The sequence below is a fragment of the Galeopterus variegatus genome, unplaced genomic scaffold (genome assembly GCF_000696425.1).
Source record: "Galeopterus variegatus unplaced genomic scaffold, G_variegatus-3.0.2 Scaffold6343, whole genome shotgun sequence".
NCBI lineage: Eukaryota > Metazoa > Chordata > Mammalia > Dermoptera > Cynocephalidae > Galeopterus > Galeopterus variegatus.
Genome location: NW_007732454.1, coordinates 52,559 through 73,442, shown reverse-complemented (window position 1 = coordinate 73,442; position 20,884 = coordinate 52,559). Strand labels below are relative to the sequence as shown.

The 20,884-nt window shown below is 38.1% G+C and overlaps 1 protein-coding gene across 1 annotated transcript in view; it reads right to left on the bottom strand.

The window, feature by feature from the left end:
- LOC103606144 (nesprin-1-like) overlaps positions 1-20,884 on the bottom strand; it is a gene marked incomplete at its 5' end in the record, with an annotated part of 130,330 nt that overhangs the window by 58,513 nt on the left and 50,933 nt on the right. The window contains 12 exons of the mRNA XM_008590735.1: positions 776-916; positions 1,638-1,805; positions 3,701-3,868; positions 6,760-6,924; positions 8,578-8,686; positions 9,785-9,993; positions 10,210-10,368; positions 12,237-12,371; positions 13,994-14,158; positions 14,626-14,784; positions 16,864-17,037; positions 19,390-19,533. Of these exons, the coding sequence (XP_008588957.1) occupies positions 776-916; positions 1,638-1,805; positions 3,701-3,868; positions 6,760-6,924; positions 8,578-8,686; positions 9,785-9,993; positions 10,210-10,368; positions 12,237-12,371; positions 13,994-14,158; positions 14,626-14,784; positions 16,864-17,037; positions 19,390-19,533 (1,896 nt within the window). The remainder of the gene's footprint in view (positions 1-775; positions 917-1,637; positions 1,806-3,700; positions 3,869-6,759; positions 6,925-8,577; positions 8,687-9,784; positions 9,994-10,209; positions 10,369-12,236; positions 12,372-13,993; positions 14,159-14,625; positions 14,785-16,863; positions 17,038-19,389; positions 19,534-20,884) is intronic.

The window sequence follows — 20,884 nt, the reverse complement described above, 5'->3', positions numbered from 1 at the left end:
AAACTGACTTATTTTCATATAGCCAAATTAGACACTTTGCTAAATTTTTTTCATTTTGCATTTGTCCCCATGCACCAACTGCTACCCCCCCCCACCCTTATTTATGCCCATATTAACTCCCATAGGCACATGTGCAATAACTTTCTAATCGGGTCCCATGACCCCAGTCCTGCACCCTTTCAATCCATTTTCCACACCTGCCTAGAAATTCATCTCCCGAAAGCTCAGCTCTGGTCATGCAACTCTCTTTAAAAACCTTTGATGGTTCTGGCTCTATGCTGCCTAGAGAGTAATGCTTTAAGCCTTCAAAACTCTTTGCGATGTGGCACAACTTCCCTTTATAAATTCACTTCCCTTTCTTTACTCTGCTTTACAACATAGAATCCCCATTTCTAGGATTTTTATACCTCATGCCATTCCCCTTCGAGGAATGTTTGTTCTCTGCTCCGAACTCTGGTTTTCTAAGTTTTACCTGCCTTTTCAGGTTTCGTTAAAAATATCATTGCCTCCAGATTTTTAAAAATCTGTACATCTATTAAGGAACTAACCATTTCCCACTTTCATGAAACGTTCTCTTAGTCCTTACTGTTTAAATCCTATTTATATTTTCATTCCCCAGTGTGTTGAAAATAGTGAGTCATCAATAAATAGCAAGTATTGATTAAATGAGTAACAATAATTAATAGTTAATGGAGAGTAATTGGAGGATAAATAGTTTCGCTGCTGTTTTTCTGAATAATGAGGACCAAGGAACCATATGGTCTTATTAATATACCTTTGTCTGTTCCAATTCTGAAGATAAACTTTCCAAACTGCTAAAGCTCAAAAACCGTTCATGGCTCGAACCTGTTTGAAAAAGATATCTGACCACTGTCTCTTTGTTTGTTTCAAATCGCTCCCATTTTCTTAATGTAACCTAAAATTGAAAAAATAAACATTTCAGGTTATAAATTACCAAAGTGTGTCACAAAATATTATCATACTTTCTCATTCATTTGCTAAACTGTCAACTTCCAGTGAACTCTTAGTTCAAATTTTACACAGTCGCACTGAATCAAGATCGTTTTAGTGTCTTCTATAAGAATTTCCTTTCTGGGTCTCCATGCTTTCATCTAGATCTAGGTGATTTCTGAGTTCTCCAGCACTTGTAAAGTCCTATGCATCTAACAATACTACTTAAAAGGAGGTAGAGAGAAAGAGAGAGAGCAACACAGAGAAGTGAGGTGGCAAAAATCAAAAGCTTTTTAAAAGATAATATGTCAACATCACAATAAAGCATAAAGGTGAGGCTGTTGGACTTCCTAGAAAAGAGAAATGATACGATTTCAAATTTCTGGATTCAGACAAGTGTGGATTAAACTCTGGCTTTATTTATTAATCACTGCTGTGTGGCATTGGGCCAAGTCCTCAAACTTTTTCTTCTCAAGCAACCACACTTACAAAATGTGCTAATTACACAAGTCACCTCCTAGGGCTGATGTGATGATTAAAAGAGATAATGCATGTCACATGTTTAACACAATGCTGGGGCATTCCGAGGTGGGAGTAAACCTTTGCCCCTGCTGCTGTGAGATGAAATACAGAAGTGAACACAGCCGATGCCTCTCCTGCAACAAGCCCTGGGTCCCAGCTCCTACCTGGATGCGGCGTTCCTGCCTCTCCCTACCACGCTCCAGGCCGTCCAAGGTGCTCTCCAACTTCTGCAGCTCCTCGCGGCCTCGGCCGGGCAGCCCACCTCCCTGCTGAGCCTGCCTGATCTGCTGCTGCACGTCTCTCTTCTTTGCTGAGATCATCTTTGTCTTTTGCTGGAAGCATTTGTTCAACAGATGGATATAAATTTTATTCTTTAAGCAGCTAAGCAGGGGCATAAACACCCACACTTAGTAGAGGTACAGAAAGGTACAATCTCACACAGCGTGGGTCCCAACTGCATTGTAAAGGTAATGGGGACTCTGTATTAGTCAAGATGGACATTATGTATAAATATTTTGTGTTTTAATGATAAACAACATAAGTAATTCGGCCTTCGTGTTTTAGTTGTATACCGATTTTGAGAACATTAGCATTTTGTGCAATACTCCAGAAAATATTTGGCCAAGTATTCATTTGACATGATTCTTTTAAAATAATTATTGCCTGCCTGAAAACACAAAGTCTCAACTTCAATTCTATTTTTATCATCTATGCTGTAAAAGTGCTAATATTAAGGGATTTACTTCCTGGGTATATTCAGAATAGTTAATCTGCTGAAATATCATGGTATAAACTATATTTTAAAATAAACTTTTTATTGAAGTATAATCTTCAAACAGAATAGTTATAAATCCCAAGTATACAGCTTATGAATTTTCACAAAATAAACACATCAGTATAAACAAGCACCTGATCTAAGAAATATGAGTAGAGTTTTAAAATATTAATATAAATATCTATAGTCTTATATCTCTGATTTAAAGTAAAAGGAAACCCAAACAATTTTACAATGATTGAAAACGATGTAACACCAAACATTAATTTTTTGTACTCACAGCCTTTTTATAATTATTAAATAAATCGATAAAGTTTAGAGGCTGCTATTTTGCACATACTTTTAATTCAACTTCCATTTCATATATTATATATAAAATTAGCTAGCATATTACTACACATTAAGTGAGCTATAATTCTGTTATTAAAATATTTGATTTGAATCATATTTCCATTTATATCGATACTGACAAGTAATATATTCCATTTATGTGCATATTTTAATGTTCACTACTGGCCTATCAGGAACTAAGTTGATTGAAATTGTTTATTGTCGGGCTGAGCCCATGGCGCACTCGGGAGAGTGTGGCGCTGGGAGCGCAGCAGTGCTCCCGCCGCGGGTTCGGATCCTATGTAGGGATGACCAGTGTGCTCACAGCACTCACTGGCTGAGCGCGGTGGGGCCGGTCTCAAAAAGGAAAAAAAAAAAAAAAGAAAGAAATTGTTTATTGTCGGGCTGAGCCCATGGCGCACTCGGGAGAGTGTGGCGCTGGGAGCGCAGCAGTGCTCCCGCCGCGGGTTCGGATCCTATGTAGGGATGACCAGTGTGCTCACAGCACTCACTGGCTGAGCGCGGTGGGGCCGGTCTCAAAAAGGACAAAAAAAAAAAAAAAAAAAAAAAAAAAAGAAAGAAATTGTTTATTGTCAGTATATATGTCAGAATTTCTTTACTTCTAATTCTAATCCTTTGTAAGAGCAAACTTTCCTGAAAGGTCTGGTACTTCAAGTAAGTTATAATCTCCCAAACTAAACTGTTTCCAAGTTGCAAATAGAAAAGAAAGATTTTAACATAATGACAAAAGAATAGCAATCTCAAAAATGAAGCCATTTTCCTATCTCTAAGCTCTCCTTCTGTTATGAAAAGGACCATTTAGGAAGGTTTATGCAGGTTTTCATAGCTACATCAATTTTATCTCCACAATATTCCTCAAACTTTCTGATGTCATCAAACCACTCAGTCTGGGAATTTGTCCTGCAGGATATTCTGAAATATTTAATATTTAACAGAGAGAACGGAAAACATAAGTGCCAACTTCTTTTAACTATTCAACAGGGTCCTCCCACGCCCCCTTCCACAATCCTCCAGCCTAGTGAGTATATTCCGTGTTTCTCTGGTTCTCTCGGTAACTAATCAGCTTTACACAGATGCAGGGTAGTAAGGAAGCCTTTCTACCTGGTGATGAAGAAGTAACTGCTGTGCTTCAAACAGGTCTTCAGTGTCCAAGATCGTCTCGGCTTGCTCCTGAACTTCTTTAGAGCCAGAAATTAATTCTTCAAGGGAACTTTTGACTATTTCTTTGTACTGGACACAGTCCCCAAAGTTGCTTAACATCTTTTCAACCTAAGTTTTCACAAAAACAAAAACAAAACCTCTGTAAATCGTAAGCTACTTAGTGAAGTTCATGTAGTCTTTTAATTGAGGTGTGATTGACACATAAGCATTATATACATTAAAGGTGTACAATGTGATGTTTCGGTATATATATCCATTGTGAAATGATCCCTACAATCAAACTAATGAGCCTATCCATGACCTCACATACTTAACTTTTGTGTGTGTGTGTGAGAACACTTAAGGTCTACTCTCCTATAAAATTTATACAATAGAGGATTATTAACTATAGTCATCACGCTTTTCATTAGATCTCCAGAAATCATTCATCCTGTAACTTAAAGTCTGTGTCCCTTGATCAACACCACCCTGTTCAAGTTCACGTAGTCTTACATGTTTTAAGAATATGCATAGTTGAAGCCACATCTCTGTGCCACATCAAAAAGTCACTTGACCTGGCAATAAAGGCAGGAAAGTAAAACTGTATATATTGTCTCCTGAGTCCCTTTAATTATAATCTTGTGACTAAAACCTAGTTATAAAAGTGCCTTACAAGAAAGTTGAGTCCATTGTATTAAAGTAAATAAGGGGAAAAAAATGTAAAGAGGAAAAGAAGAAAATAAAAGAGAATTTGTTGAAAATGCACTTCCAATATTTCTGCACAAAACATCAATATAATTTCTAATCTGGGGGTTCTTTAGTAGATTCTTTTCCTTGTCATTCCACCAGTATCTTTTGTTTTCAAAGTCTACCCTTCTCCATTTTCACTGAGAATTTTTATTTTATCATGTGTCTTCCACAGATGTCTTCCAGTTTCTCCTCTTATCTTTCTCTTTGACCCTCTTCTGATATGTGTGTCCAAGGCAACCTGGAGAATGCTGTTCTCCAAACTAGCAGCAATAAGACCCTGTAAAAACCACAAACTCCAGATCTCAGTATAAATCATCAGCTCTGTTGAAAGAAGTGGTTGTTCACTGCACAGTGTGACTCTACCCACAGACCTTTTTTCTGACAACAGTCAATTGTGAACACTTTGTGTTCAGCATTAATTTAAATATTAAATGGATTATTATCAAAGGAATGGACGAAATGTGTTAAATCCATCTTTTTATATAAATCTATGCATAAATGGAATATGTTTCTCTCCATTCCTCTTTTTTGCTTTCACTAAGTGATTAAGCAGCAAAAATAGGTATTAATATAAATTATACAGAAGTTTAAGATAGACGAGTGTGCAAAGAATTAACGTCTGCATAAACTTTTATTAGAGAAAGATTGTTGTTACAAGTCCCATGAGCAGCTTCATGACAGTATTTGGAAGACAAAGCAAATGGCCTTGGTAAAATGTTAAGGAGATTAATAACTTCTAATTTTAAATGTTACCAAAATTTTTTTGTGTGTATGGGACACAATATGTCACAAATTTGCCTATTGATGTAACTAAAACCATTTGTCAGATATTGGCTCAAAAGTTGCCTTCATATACACCAACTTTTAATTTAATTTAATTTTTAATTTTGCATGTGTGTATTTGGTTGTACATACTAACTTTTTAGACTTACTTTTACCTTCTTGACTAAAGAAAGAGTAGAAGAAACTAATGTCAAATTTTCACTTAAAGTATGATAGTGGCAACTAAACTTGACCATTGCTATGAAAGATGGATAATCTAAGGACTGAAATAGCTTATGTTCCAAAATTTGATTAATTATATCACTATTTTCAACTTGTCAAAAATTCTTAATAACAGTGTAATTTATCTATCAAAATTCTCACATAAAACTAAAATCACAAGCGGTTCAGAGTTCAGCAGTGCAGAGTGTTTTGGGCTTATGTAAATTCACAACTAGAGTCTCAAGCAGATCTACGTGGATTAAAAATATAAAAGATTAACAGACAAACTGTTAAGTTAGGGACACCTATAGAGAATTCCAGGTCTTCAGAATCAGAGAGCATTGTGGATATATCATCATCACACAATAGATAATTTTTCCATGTGAGTTTATTCTTAAATGATTTTAAGACTGATAAAATATTCTGCTTTACATTCTTATATTATCTTCCATGTACAGACTCACTAGATTTATACAACAATGTGGTCAGTAAAAAATATTCTTGCTGAGGCAAAAGAGGTACTACCAGAAATGAAGTAGATATCCTATAGACAGAATGTATATATTCTGTATCATACATTTTTATAATCCCCGTGAGAAGCCATATAATACATTACATACAAACATACGTGAAATGAATATAGAAGAGTTTAAAATGAGTAGACCTTGGCTAAAGGAGAATTTTACTGGCCTGCTGACTAAACATTGAATATTTTATGACTATTATTACTAGCCACCAGTTATTGAGCATTTACTTTGTTCCAGGCACTGTACTATGTAAGTGCTTTATAACATTATTGCATTTAATCCTTGACATTGTCTTTTAGGATAAGTATGTTTAACCTTGTTTTATAAGTAAGGAAATAAAGGCCTAGAGATGTTAAATGACAAGCTCAACATTACGTAGGGAGCAGGGTATCAGATTTAAGCTCTAACCCTGGGTCTGTTTGACTCTCAAGGCTTGTTCTGAACCTCTGTGATATACCTTAAACTCACCATGAAATAACAATGTTTTTAGTAAGAGTGAAAAAAGTGTGGATTTGTTAAGCTTCGTACCTTAGATATCGGTCATTAACCTAAACTAACATATCCAATCATGGCATAGACCATAATTCAGACAGCCTACTCATCTTTCCCAACAATCTTCATATAAATAAGTATTACTACTATTCTGTTTCAACTACAATTTCTTTATAAAATTGCTTTGTAAACTACAACCAAAAGAAGGAGAGCCTTCCAGATTCCTTACCCAGCACTGTCTGTTCAGAGAGTAAGTAAACGACATACCTGTGACAACAATGTCACGAGAGCCTTGAAGGAGTTAGATAACTGTGCCAGCTCATTGCTTTGCTTTTGGGCTTCCTTCTCAGAGGAAACTTCAACCAAAATTTTCAGCCTGGATTTCAGCCAGCTGAGAGTCTCGCCTCTTTTGGTGACACCATTTCTGATCTCCTGGAACGAAAGAACACTTGTGACGAGCAAAGCGCAGTTGGGAATTACAGCTTTCCAGCAGGAAAGGACTCAGCCTGAAGAGGTGTGTAAGGTGCAGGTAAGAGCCAGGCATTCATTCACCAAGAGAGTGCCTGCTTATTTATTCTCCTCTTTGTACACATCTTTAAGTGCTCAAAAGAAACGCTTCCCCAAAGCCTGATGTGGAAAATCAATATTGTCTATACCAAAAAAAAAAATTACCTTAATTCTTAGATTGGTTAGATATTTGCAGATATTTCCCTGATCACAACAAGATGCTCTGAAAAGTATTGTAGAAGAATATGAAATACCCAAATTGGGAACTGTAGTATATACATACTTTGTTAGCCTACTTTCTGTGAGCTGGAAGGAACATGGTAATTTGGGAAAAAAAGAATGACAGTCCTTTTTTAAAAAAAAAATTAGCTGATTTCTTTCACTGAAGAGTTCGCTTGTTGAATATTGTTATGGATGCTCTCAAGATTTATTTTAGCTTCATTAAATTACATTTTCTGCCTCATTTTTGTTAGCTTTTAGAAGTCAATACCCCATATATTAAGATGCATAATAGGATTACAGCTCCAATCCAGGAAGGAAGGGTTTGCTGCCCAATATAATCTTGGGATGACTCTGGGCTTCAGTCCTCACCGGGTTGGTGACTGGGGCAGACTGTCCCTTCTACACCAGCTCTGGGGTAGCACATGGGGCAGGGGTCTCCAACCACCTGTGCTGTTCCACAGGGCAAATGTACACCAGCTAGAAAACGGTTGGTTACAGAAGCAAGTGATCTCTTCATTGTAAGATGTGAATCTTTTTTTTTTTTTGGTACCATAACAGCAACAGCAACCAGTGGCAAATACAAATATCCATCTATATACATACAATGATATTATTGAGCACTCCACCATTTGAGGGGATTATATAATTTAATTGGAAAAAAGGAAAAAAAAAAAAAGAAACTTCAGAGGACAGGAACACAAAGGAAATATATTCCCCTTAACAGCGACTGTGACTTGCAAGGGTTAAAAGTGCTGAAAGGTAAAGCATTTTCAGAATAGTGTGTGTCTATAGAACAAAGAGCCAAGCTAAGAGGAGTAGGGCTGCTGGGTGCCATTCACAGAATGCAAACTACTCAGGCCTGAGGCTTTGTCTCCTTGGCTGGATTTCTTAGGCTGTACCCACGCTCACAGAGGCTGAAATGAGCCAATCCAGCCTGAATGTGATGTAAATGGATGCTTAGAGACCTTGTCCAAATCCCTGATTTTTCTGTGACCTGGATTTTGCATGGCTGAAAATGTATTGTATAAAAGCACATGGTGTTCTCGTTTTCCGTGACAACTCTCAGCTCTCTGCTGTGTTATACACCCATGCATGCAATTTTCCACTCAGGACTCCCCATTAGCTAGCGATGCATTAGAGGCACCACTGAGCATGACTAACTCTCAAAGCTACCAAAGATTCAATAGGAAAAAAACCCTGCAGTTCTCCATAGTAATTTGAGGAGACTTATTTTTAAGACAATTATCAGGAACTTCATTTTTTTCAAGAAATCAAAAGAAGACAACAGTTATATTGTCTAACATTATTTTTTATTATTGGAAATTTTCCTCTAGCAAACAATTGCCCAGAACTTACGTCAACAGCACATTTAACCTCTCCGTGGTTGGCGGTATCGATGGCCTCACCCTTGATCCCCTTCAACTGGGTCTCCTTTGCAGATATCCAAGAGGAGAACTCAGAAAATCTGAAATAACATGAGCATTTTCTTATTAAAGGGAGAAAATATTAGAATGTTCTGTGGATTAAATTTCCCACCAGCACTCATTAAAACTTAATCTCCACTTTAACAGTGTTAAGACAGTGGGAAATCCTATTACGGTAATTGAAAGATGGAGCCTCTAAGAGGAGATTAGATTGTGAACAGACAGATCCATTCATGGGGTAACAGGCGTGGTTCTGATGGCTTTGAAAGGAGCGCAGTTGACAAGTTCGCTCTCTCTTGCTCAGCCCTTTCTCACCACGTGACACCCCGCCTCATGCAGAAGGCCCTCACCAGATGTGCTCACTGGGCTGTGCACTTTCCAGCCTCTGAAACTGTAAGAAATAATTTTTTTTTTTATAAATTACCCTGTTTCAGGTATTCTGTTATAAGCAACAAAAACTGCCTAATACAGAATGGTTAGAATATGTTTTCTGTTTTGAATTCTCTCCTGGAAATTTAACAATCAAGGGATTACCAAATGGATTAACAAGTTTTCTGGAAACTCCTCCTTTGACATGAAGCTCAGGGCAGGGGTGGCCGCCTCTGTGCCCAATTACTAAAGAAGTTCAGCAGAGGAAAAAAATGTGTCCCAGGGTCTGAGAGCCTGGAAGGAAGGAAGGGACCAACTGAGGTCTGGCCTCACATGTCCCCACCGGGGTGAGACACTAAACCCAAAGAGGCAGAAGCCCCCTTCAGGGACATATGGAAATCGGGGCAAAGGGGATTGACCAACTCTGCCTCAACAAGATAACATATGGGTCATTTTGAAATAAAGTGACTCACGCCATTTCTGACTGAAACCCATTCCTTTTATTTTGGGGCAGCTGGCCGGCACAGGCATCCAAACCCTTGACCTTGGTGTTCCAAGGTTGTACTCTAACCGACTGAGCCAACCAGCCATCCTTGAAACCCATCCCTTTTATTATAATGCATTTTTGTACAGGAACGTGGGCAAGGTCATACGATCTGATTTTCTTTATTGTGTAAAATGAAATCTATGTAATTTCTTGTTTTGTGATGATCTCTGACCTAACAGAGTTGACAGACTACATCCTCCTTTGGAGACAATTCCAAGGCTACCTGCTGGCGTAGTCCTTCCACTTGTCCGGATCTTCCACGAGTGCCGCGTAGGTGCTGTCAATGGCAGCTCTGAGCTCTTTGAGAGCCGTGTGACAGGTTCCAGGTGTGTCCCTTACTGGGTCCCTGGCTGGAAGTTTCCCACACAGTTCCTCAATGAGTTGTAACCTTTTCTCACAGAGATGATGAGGACCTTTGTCACTGAAGAAAATCTAATGAGCAATAAACGTTTTTTATAATCCCCGTGAGAAGCCATATAATACTTTTACATTTTCATAGATAAACCAAAGGGAGAGTCCCACGTAGACTACCAATGTAGAGGAATTAAGTCATTTTTTTTCATACCCAAACCAAAGTATCAGTTACATATCCTTTAAGTAACAACGTGCCTTTCCATGACTATGCACCTGCTGGTGCAGGAGACGTACCCTGTGCTCCTTAATAATCTTTTCGCTGCCTTCCTGGGGCACCAGCGTGGTCTCTCGATGCAGCTCAGCTCTGCACTCTTCTAGAGCGGCTGAGAATCTATTCTTCTCCACTTCGATCTTCAGATGAAGCAAATGGTAAGGAGCTTCTCCTTGAAGATCCTGCATTCCAAAGGAAGATTCAGAAACAGAGGATAATGTTCCTGATTATGTACATTTCCAATTGAAGTGGCAATTACAGATTAATTTCAATTACAGGTCCTGTTTTACAGATTAGACCATCGAGACTCAGTGGTAAGCAGAAAAGCTAGTATTTGAACCTAGATTTCAATCATGCACAGATGCACATACCTTCTCCCTGGAATGTGTCCCTTTTGATTTGGTCAACAACCCCATGAGGTAGGAAGAAGAGAAATTATATATCCCTGTCCTAAGGGGGGTGGTGTGCATAAAGAAATCTTACTAGAAAAAAATCAGCATTCTACAGCCCAGGGCTGCTGGCCCCTGCCACGTCCTCTTTTCCTTAGACCACACATTGAGAAAACAAGCAAGCAAACACTCAAACAATACATACCATTTTTTACATTCTTCTTTTTTGATATAAGCATAAGCTTCATCATTACCTTTAGTCCTATAATTTACTAATTCTAGCCAACTCGTATTTTATGGCATTTAAAAGGATTACTTTAAAAATAGAATACTAAGATAATTGACAAAAAAAACGTGTTGAGGCTATGGAAAGACTAGGACAGGTTGTATTCTAGAGAGTTTAACATTTGCAATAAAATGCAACCTCCAGTTATAGTCCACATTCCATAATACATTTATGATGTTAAGCTTCAAAGACATCTTAGACAGCTTGGACTTCTTTAAGAATTTTGTTGTTGTTGTTAATGAGATGCTTAAATTTTTGAATTTAGCAAGTAAAAAGGATATTTTAACTGTGTTTTTCTTATATACAGGGGTGATTTTTAGCCTCTGTTACTGACATTTTAAAAATCCTGAAAGGAACACAACCTCATGGAGAGAGTTTTGGCTGCCAATCTTCTGAACCCTAAGACTCCTTCCTGTACCACATTTGAAATATCACCTCCTGTCAGCACTGGTCCACTTGCAGCTACACTAGTCTTCCTGCAGCCTAGCTCAGGAAAGAAAGCCTGCGACAGCTCATCATTACACTGGGACAGGCCCAGCTTCTCTCCACCATCCCCCACAGCACACAACAGTCAAGCCAGACTGAGCCTGAGGGCATCTCTGTGTCCCCCACCTGCACACTCTCCTGCTGTCTCTCTTCCTGTACTCTTCCTCCCCCTTACCCACCCCACATTTCTGCTGCTTCTTTAAAGTCCCAGCTCAAAACCAATTACTTTATTCACTCTTTTCCAACCTCCAAGTTTGTCCACCTCCTTCTTTCAAAGCTTTCATAAATATATTATTTATACATTTTTGGACTTATTAGATATTACACTTTTATTATTTGCAGCTAATCATCTCTCCTACTGAACTCTAAGCTCTTTGGGGGAAAAGGTTATGCTTTGTTCATCCTTGAATCCTTAATCAATAAATGTTTTTATTTATATTTTCAGACATAGCTATTGTACAATCCTTGAGGACAGCAACTACACACACACACACACACACACACACAGACACACACACACACACACATATATATAGCAATTTCAGTAGTATCTCTAACACAATTTATTCATTTGAGAAGAGCTCACTAAATGTTGCTTGGATAAGTTAAATGTCCTTGTTACTCTTGCCAAAAAAAAAAAAATCAAGAAACAAAAAATAGTACTCAAGTAATTGATGCTACTAAAAAGTAGGAATAACAAAATTCTCTCATATTTTATCATGTTTTATACAAGTTCAGTTTCTTGCAGTTTTTTTTATTTTTCTACATGGGAGAAGTAGCTATGGTGACTTTCCACAAATTTCTAAATGTCCCTTCCACGTGGATCTTAACACTCTCACACTTCTCCCTTCATTCATAACACACGATGTTCCGGTCTGTCCTGACTCACCTTCCACTGCTTATGGAGCTTTCTCACGGCCTCCTGCAGACCCTGCTGCTCCTGCTCGGGGAGGATGTCGGTGAGCTCATCACAAGCTTTCAGGAAGGCATTGAGCACCCTCTGATCCAGCTGACTGAAGAACTCCTGACACGGGCAGGGGAAAGTGATGAGCACTGGGCAGAACCAAAGGCAGCATCGAACACTGTCACGCCTCTAAACAAGCCTCTCAGCCAGCTGCTGCACTCTTCGCAACTTCCAGGCAACTACTATTTTATTTTCCAGGAATGAACTATAAGTTTCTATAGTTAGGAGTCAAAAGCTATCACATCTGAAATTCAACTAGTACTTTTCATTTTTTAGAAAAGATTTTTTGCAGTTTCACATTTGGTAGAGTATTTTGGAAGGCCAATGGGAGATTGTAAAATCTTGATTCCATGGTGACAGAATTTTGGTTTCTCTCTGGTCAAGTGCAAAGAGCAGAGTAGAAGCCAGGATTAAGCCTCGTAATTCCTCCTTCCCTAACTGCAATGAGTTCCAAGCCCTGATGGTTCATTCTGAGCCATCACCACATTCACACGTGCACACAGGAGCACACACGCTATGGACAGAATTGTGTCTCTCCCAACTTCATACGTTCAAGCCCTACTCCCAACGTGATGGTGTTTGGAGATGGAGCCTTTGGAAGGCAATTAGGTTTAGATGAGATCATGAGGGTCCCACCTTCATGGTGGAATTAATGCCCTCCTTACTAGAAGTTTGCTTACTCCCTCTTTCCACCATGTGAGGACACAGAGAGGAGGTGGCCATCTGCAAGCCAGGAAGACAGTCCTCACCAGAACCCTTCCATACTGACCCCCCGATCTCAGACTTCCAGGTCCAGAACTGTGAGAGAATGAATTTCTGTTGTTTACGCCACTAGTCTGTGGTATTTTGTTATGGCAGCCTTAGAAGACTTAAGACAATACACTTATACATGCACACTTGACTAAGGAGTATGTATGCAGAGATATTTTGAGAGAATAGTGATTCAAAATAAAAAGTTCCACTCTGTATACATTCAGAGGTGTATAAACTGAACGAGATGTTTCGTGTTTTGTCGTCACAGACATTAACCCTAAGTTTAATTAGCTTATCACAAACACGTTGCATTCATCATTTGAGAATGTGGTTTATATAAATATCCACTGAAATTTCAGGAAAACTAACTCAAAATACATGTTCTCAGACTGCTGGGCATCTCCATCCACCATTTCATGTATTACTAATGTTCTCAATATGGATGTAATATAAACAGGTATGATAAACACGAGGATGGCTTCACGATACTGGGCCCAGTTGTGTATCAGTTATCAGACTTCAAGTGACACGGGATCTACACTGTGATATGGTGGATTTATAACATTAGCACAAAGGACTTGGCCATTCACCTTGAGTTATCTATTTAAAAGAATCATTACTCATGTAAGAATTTCTGAGCTAAATAATGAATTAGTAATGTGGAGAGCCTGAATTAGCCTACAACTCTCTATTATTCCAGGGGCTTAAGAATGACCAATTATAAGTCAGCTAATCAATTGCTCTTGAAGTTCTTTTTGCCAACCTTTTCTTTGGGTCTCATGCCTAAAAGGTTTCTGCCTTCCTAACACATTACCCCCCAACCCCTTGCCCCGAGCCCCCATATTAGATCAGAATGCTCTTTGTATTTTTTCATCCAAGGTCACCAGTCCACGTACTCATGTCAAGTGGCCCATAAAGGGTCAACTCACCGTGTGTCTCCTCAGGAGTTCTTCGGGATCCCCCTTTTCCTCCAGGCCCTCCTGAGCGATCTGCAGCACCTTCTCCAACTCTGCTCGGGACTCCTCAAACTTCTTCATCAAGCGACTATTGGTTTCCACATGCTTCTTCCAATCTCCAGTTTTCTTGACCATATTCTTGATAGAAAAAATAATCATAACATGATGTTGTTTTCTCATTACTGAAAGTATCATTTAGAGAGAGTACTGCTTTAAAAAAAAACACTTGGAAGGAAGAGATGTTATTATGATGAGAAGGATTAACTTTTTTTTATTTGTTTGTTTACCGGTAAGGGGATTGAAACCCTCGGCACGGTGGGGTCTGCACCATGCTCAGCCAGTGAGCGCACCGGCCATCCCTATATAGGATCCGAACCCGTGGCCTCAGCGCTACCAGCACCACACTCTCCCGAGTGAGCCACGGGGCTGGCCCAGGATGATTAACTTTTAACAATATTAATATTAGAAAAAGAAGTAATAAAACAATTGGTTTCCAAACACTAGTAGGTGAAGCGTTTTAGCAAGACTGAAAATATAAGTGACGATCACTGTCCTCACTCGGTGTTTTCCCTGGCTTGCAATGCAAAGCAGGGAGAGCAAATTACCTGAAAAGCGACATGAACGTCCGCAATCTGCCTCTGTAGCTTTGTCTGGTCAAAATGTTTTAACACATTGCTCAAGGTCACAAACTTTTGAACACTTTGACTGCCTTTCTCAATTAGTGTCAGGGTTTTCTTACAGCTTTCTTGACAAGCTAACAGTTCCTACAAGGAAAGGAAACCCAATCAAAATTATTTACAAGAGAAAGTGGGCGAGAAAGAAAGAGTGTAATTGTTACAAATAATAACAACATTATACAACTTTTAGGCTTTTAACCGGCAATAAATAAAACCAAAAGTACAGAGGAACACTTCTTTCCAAAGAGCCCAATTTTCAGCAATCTCTGAAGTCAGTGCTTTTTATATAAGGCATTTAAATGCCACAGTGAGTTGTTTGATATTTTACGCACATCTTATTAACATTAGAAGACGAAAGAGCATCGAAATTGTTCTTTGTTTAGTGTCTTTATTCCTCTAACCAGTTGACACGCCTATGGTTTATTGAGAGAACAATCAGGAAATCAATCAACATATCAGGTTTCAATCTGACTACTTAATTTAACACCAATGCACATTCACTTGACTGGAAGAGTCAGATGCAGCAGATTACATATTATTTGTGTAACCTAAATTTATAGCATTTAAATCCATTGAGTTCATCAGCTATCTATCTTATTAATAAAATGGTGGGCTCCAGATCCTAATCAATAAAGGCAGCAGACCAATGGGCCTGGGGAACACATGCCCTTGTCACACGTTTGCAAAACAAGATGCGATGGTGACTCATGGGCCCTGCCACCTCTGACTTGTATCCTAGCATCGTAGTGATCTCTGCAGTAGACAGCACAGAAATGAACCAGCCCTGCCTATGGCAGAAAGTCATTTTTTGACCTGAATCTACACCACTTGTATTTCAACATCCTCAATTGCTTTGAAAAAATATTTCAAACTGCTCATTTGAATGCCATTTTCGGTCATCTAGATGTGAATATTAAGAGTAGGGTTTTTGTTTAGCTTTGGCAAAACAGAATAAGGACATACTTTTTCCTTTTGAAGACTTAGGAGATGAAAGGATAACTAAGTTAAAAATATATTATTATAAAATATTAATATTTATTACTACTAATATAGCTATTGTTTTAATTATGGAAAGATTATTTGATGGCAACTTATAGCAATTTGGGAATATAGGAAATGGCACCATGTCTCAAAATGAAAGGTGATCTTTATCCAATATGATGAGAAGTCATTAGAATAGTATTTGATGGTATCGTATTGCGGTTTTGCTATGACATAGATTATAGATACCGAATGGTAATGGAATATAATTATTTATATATATATGTAAATATACATATAAATTATATATATATATGTTTGCAAAGAATCAAGGAATTGATAAATATATGTTTGCTTGTTTTTTAAATAAAATTAACCATTTCATCAACTAGTGAGGAAATAGGTGATGCCCAAAGATATGTATAGGAAGTAGCACTAAATGCTTTCCTAAGAGAAAGTCAATATAAAGATGAAAAAATTTAAAGAAATATATATTTTCTATTTTAAAAAAATACAGATAAGAATTTATTTACATTAAACTTTTTATGAACTTTGCTCATGAAACATGATCCCTAGATTCATTGGTAGAAAGACACTACAAGAAAATTAAATAAATACAAAGCAGAGAAGATAATAGAAAGTTCTTCTATTATGAGTACGCTTTTTAGTTCCAGATAGAGTAGGGGATTTGGCTCTATTCCTAACACATATGCCTTACATCACAGGGACTTTGTGAACTTCCCACCTTGCTTACTTTGAGTTCAGAATGCATGCCCTATGCATGCACAGAGCAGATGCTCATAAATGCTTGCTGAGTATCGTCAGCTCACACCATTGCCCAGTTCATGGAAGGTGGAGTCAGGTGCACAAAACACACTGGTCTTCCTAATTTTGTGCAATTCAGTGCACTTATTAATTCAGATGATTAGAGCCTGGCTTCTACCCAGCTTGCACCCAGAGGCTAGCTTGACCACTCCCTGCAAACAGCGCAACCCCTCCACTGGCAATGGACAGGTTTTCATCTTTGCACAAAATATCTTTGGACAAGATGTGCATTTTTGAGTTACTAGTACTATTCTAGAAAAACATTTCTTGCCTGAACTGAATTTCTATTACTATAAGAAACACCTCAGTCTTATCATACATGCTTTAAAATACTTGTCTCCTGAAAGGGATTTTTCTTACCTGATGTTTTTGTTGAAAAAGAGGACTAGATTGTGCTTCGTGCTCAAGAACTGTTAGAATTTCATTGATTTTCCCAAGTGAGTCATAAAAGGACGTCATCTGCTTTTCTAATTCCTCTAAGGGAATCAACAGCTGCTGAGATTCATAAAGGAGTGGGGAGTAACGTTCTTTGACCTTTAAAAATACAAAGACAAAAATTCCATGAAAGGCCATTAAATACCACAAGTGCCCTGAGGCACTGTTCATAACTCTCAGGAACATTTCCTTTAGTGACATGGTCATTTGGTGCTTACAAATGTCCAAAGACGTTTCTTAAATGATATTTCCTCTGTGTTGTTAAATTTTGCAGTCAAAATCAATACTACTGTACCCTGAGACAGTTAAATGCCTACCAAGTTTTCTCATGAAGATTCATCTAAATCGCCCACCTGGATAGCACTTTGCCATCTAAGTGATTGTTAGTGAGCCAGATGGCATCAAATTCCACGTCATAAACCACGCAGCATGTTTTCACTTGGCCTTGAATTCTGACCTAAGATAGTCACAAATTATTATGACGTTGTCTAGATCAACCTGTACCTTCCAGCTTTACTTGCAAGAGCCTTCCTAGGTGAACCCTTAACTCCAGACAAATTCACACCTGTTGACTCTCCCAGACAGGCCCTGTGCTTTCTACCTCCCCCAGCTCCCTGCTTCCCTACTTACTTTCTGATTATCAACACTTCACTCATCCCAAGCACTGGTATCATAAGCCAATTTATTCCTGAAAGTTCCCCCCGGCCCACCCCTCATCTGTCACTTGTCTGTTAAAAAATGTTAGTTTTTACACCTGCATTATCTTCATGATGAGGCCAATAGCTCCTGGAGATCTAGAGCTCCATAAATTGTCTGCCTTGTCACATTTATGTTGGACTCCAGGACCTTATAATTCTCCAAGAACTTCCCTTCCCTCCGTGTTTTACTTAGGGTTGCTTCCAAAGTATTCTTAATACTTTTAGACATCCAAGGAAGGGAAATTAATCAGAATTTGTTAGTAGATCATTCTTTGATTTTTTTATAAGATTTAAACATATAATGAGTTAACTATATCAGTAATGTCCCAAAAATAACTCTTGAAAAGAACGGGGGGGGGGGGCATTTTGTCATACTGTTAAATACAAAATTATGTATGCAGAAATATTTTCATATTCTAGAATATACTGCCCAACACACCCACCAAAAGAAAGCAATTGTCCTACTGCAACAAGATGCTGCTAAACTTACCTTGAAAAAAGCCAACAGAATCTACCAATGTGTATAAAAATCAGTGTGCTTTATCGATCTTTCCCAGATGCAATAGAAAACCTATTAAACTGTTGCATCTGCAACAGCGGTAAGAAAGCATGATGATTTACATGTGTCTAAAGGCACAGTTTGCTTTCTCAGGGTTTACCCTAAACCACCAAGCCTGGCTCAGGCAAATGTGTAAGCCCAGGTGTGGTTGCTGGAAAGTTATCAAATTGAAAACGTTGATTTTGAATTGTACCCATTCTTTAACAAATTTTGCTGGCAGTTGATATTATAATTAAGTGATAAACAATTCTAACTTGAATGTTAAGATAAAATGAATTGAAAATGAACATTCTAATACATACCAGATGGACAGATAAAGTTTTTCTTTTTTTCATGACCAGAATTCTTCCTATTTTTCCTTTTCACATTTGTTCCTTCTGATTAATTCTCCACTACTGATTTCACACAGTGTATTCTCTTTCTTTCTATTTTTTCTCTCCTATGTAAAAGATTTTTCTACTTTCTTTTCCTTTGTTTTCCAAATCTTCATTACAAAATGTTTCCATTCATTTATATGATCACTTCTCTCTTTTACCAGAAATTAATTACCCAATTCTAAGTGCACTTTGCAAAGAATACCATCTTCCCAAAATTCAAGTTTAGGTAGATAAAAGATCCCAGTGGAACTTCCAAAGCTCTTAAGGAAAATCCCTCAACAGAATAGGAAAGGCTTATGGCTAATGCTTATGTCCATCTAGTTTCCTGCATAGAAATGGCATAAATTTCCTAAGCCTAAGGTGAGCTCTGTGAGATCAGGAGGGCAAACTTTCTACTGCTTTGTCTCTATGCTAGCAGAAAATAGTATAAATAAGCTTAGAGTGGAGGAATGTCAAATAAATCACAATAAATTCTCATTTAAATATATGATCTCCTTTTCCCCCTCCTCCTCTTCTCTCTCTCTCTGTTTTATCACATTTAACTTCCCCCCAATACCTACCTTTCTATTAAAATATAGCTATAGCACTTCTAAGTTAACAGAAGTAACACTTGGTATCAGTGTCATAGTTTTATTTTTTAAATTCATGAAAAAGTTACTAAAGGACAAAGTTACTAAATCAAGAGTCCCAATAAGAAACAAAAGTATGATTTGTTAACAAGTCACTGATTTGCCCATAGGTGAAAGAGGATGTGTAAGGCAAGTCGAAAGCAGTGTTGGTGCCACACAGTGAGTTGTGCATTAAAGTATTTTCACACCTTGGTTAGCTGCTCTTTGAGCCCAGACATGGTTGCAAACATTTCATTAGCTTCTTCTTGGGGGCTTTCTTTGCTAATGAGATGCGCTGTCTTTGTAATCATTTTGTATTGAGCATCCATCACAGGTACTCTCTGCTCAATATCCTGCATAAAATCATTGGAACAGCTAGATTAGCACGTGACACATTTCCTTTTTATTCCAATATTCCACAGAAGGGAGAACAAAAATCAATATGTACTGTATAAAATTCTATACTTATAGCAAACTTTTAGAGATTCCACTTATTGCTTTATTTCGTTTCTAATTTATACTGTTGATATTATACTAATAAATAAAAGCTTTCCTTTAAAAGTGACCAAAATCCTTAAGTTACCATAAAGATTAACTAAAGAAATCTTTATAAATTCAAAAATAAACATGTTAATGTAATATGGAAATATTATACCATGTAAATGTATGCTAACAATTTGGGGAAATACTGACTTTAAAATTAAAAACTTATTTTTTTCTTAAAAGAAAACATTGTCATTGCAGAAAACATAAATTAGACATATTAGAATAATGAAAATTTAAATTACTTATAGTCTTCTTATACAGAGATAACCAAAGCCAAGATCTCATCATTACATCATTAATTTTTTTCTGTGTGTGTTTACACCCATTTTTTAATTTTTGCAATAACAAAAGGATGATACTGTTGTTTGATTTTCTTATTTAACAATATACTGTAAAATGTTTCCATATCATTAAATATTCTTCCACTATTTCATTTCTGAGAACTGAACTCTATTCAAAATATGTACATGCCACAATTCACGCAATAAGTCCTTTGTTGCTGGAAACATTTATGTAGAGGAGCTATCTATAGATAGCTCCTGGTTTTCCCTAATGCTTTATAATTGGTTGGAGTAAAAAATCTTCACACTGAAAAACTGAAAAACTATTTGAAGTTACTTTATATGATCAAAACTATCTTTAAAAATTCAAATATATTGGGCCGGCCCGGTGGCGCACTGGATAGTGTGCTGCTTGGGAAGCGCGGCGGCGCTCCCACCCGAGGGTTCGGATCCCACATACAGACCGGTTCCCGCTCACTGGCTGAGCGAGGCGCGGGAGCAACGCCGAGGGTTGCAATCCCGTTGCCGGTCCCCGGTCCGGTGCAGGGGCAACACGGAGGGTTGCGATCCGTTGCCAGACACAGAAAAAGACAAAAAGAAAAAAAAAAAAAAAAATTCAAATATATTGGGCCGGCCCGGTGGCGCACTGGATAGTGTGCTGCTTGGGAAGCGCGGCGGCGCTCCCACCCGAGGGTTCGGATCCCACATACAGACCGGTTCCCGCTCACTGGCTGAGCGAGGCGCGGGAGCAACGCCGAGGGTTGCAATCCCGTTGCCGGTCCCCGGTCCGGTGCAGGGGCAACACGGAGGGTTGCGATCCGTTGCCAGACACAGAAAAAGACAAAAAGAAAAAAAAAAAAAAAAAAAAAAAAATTCA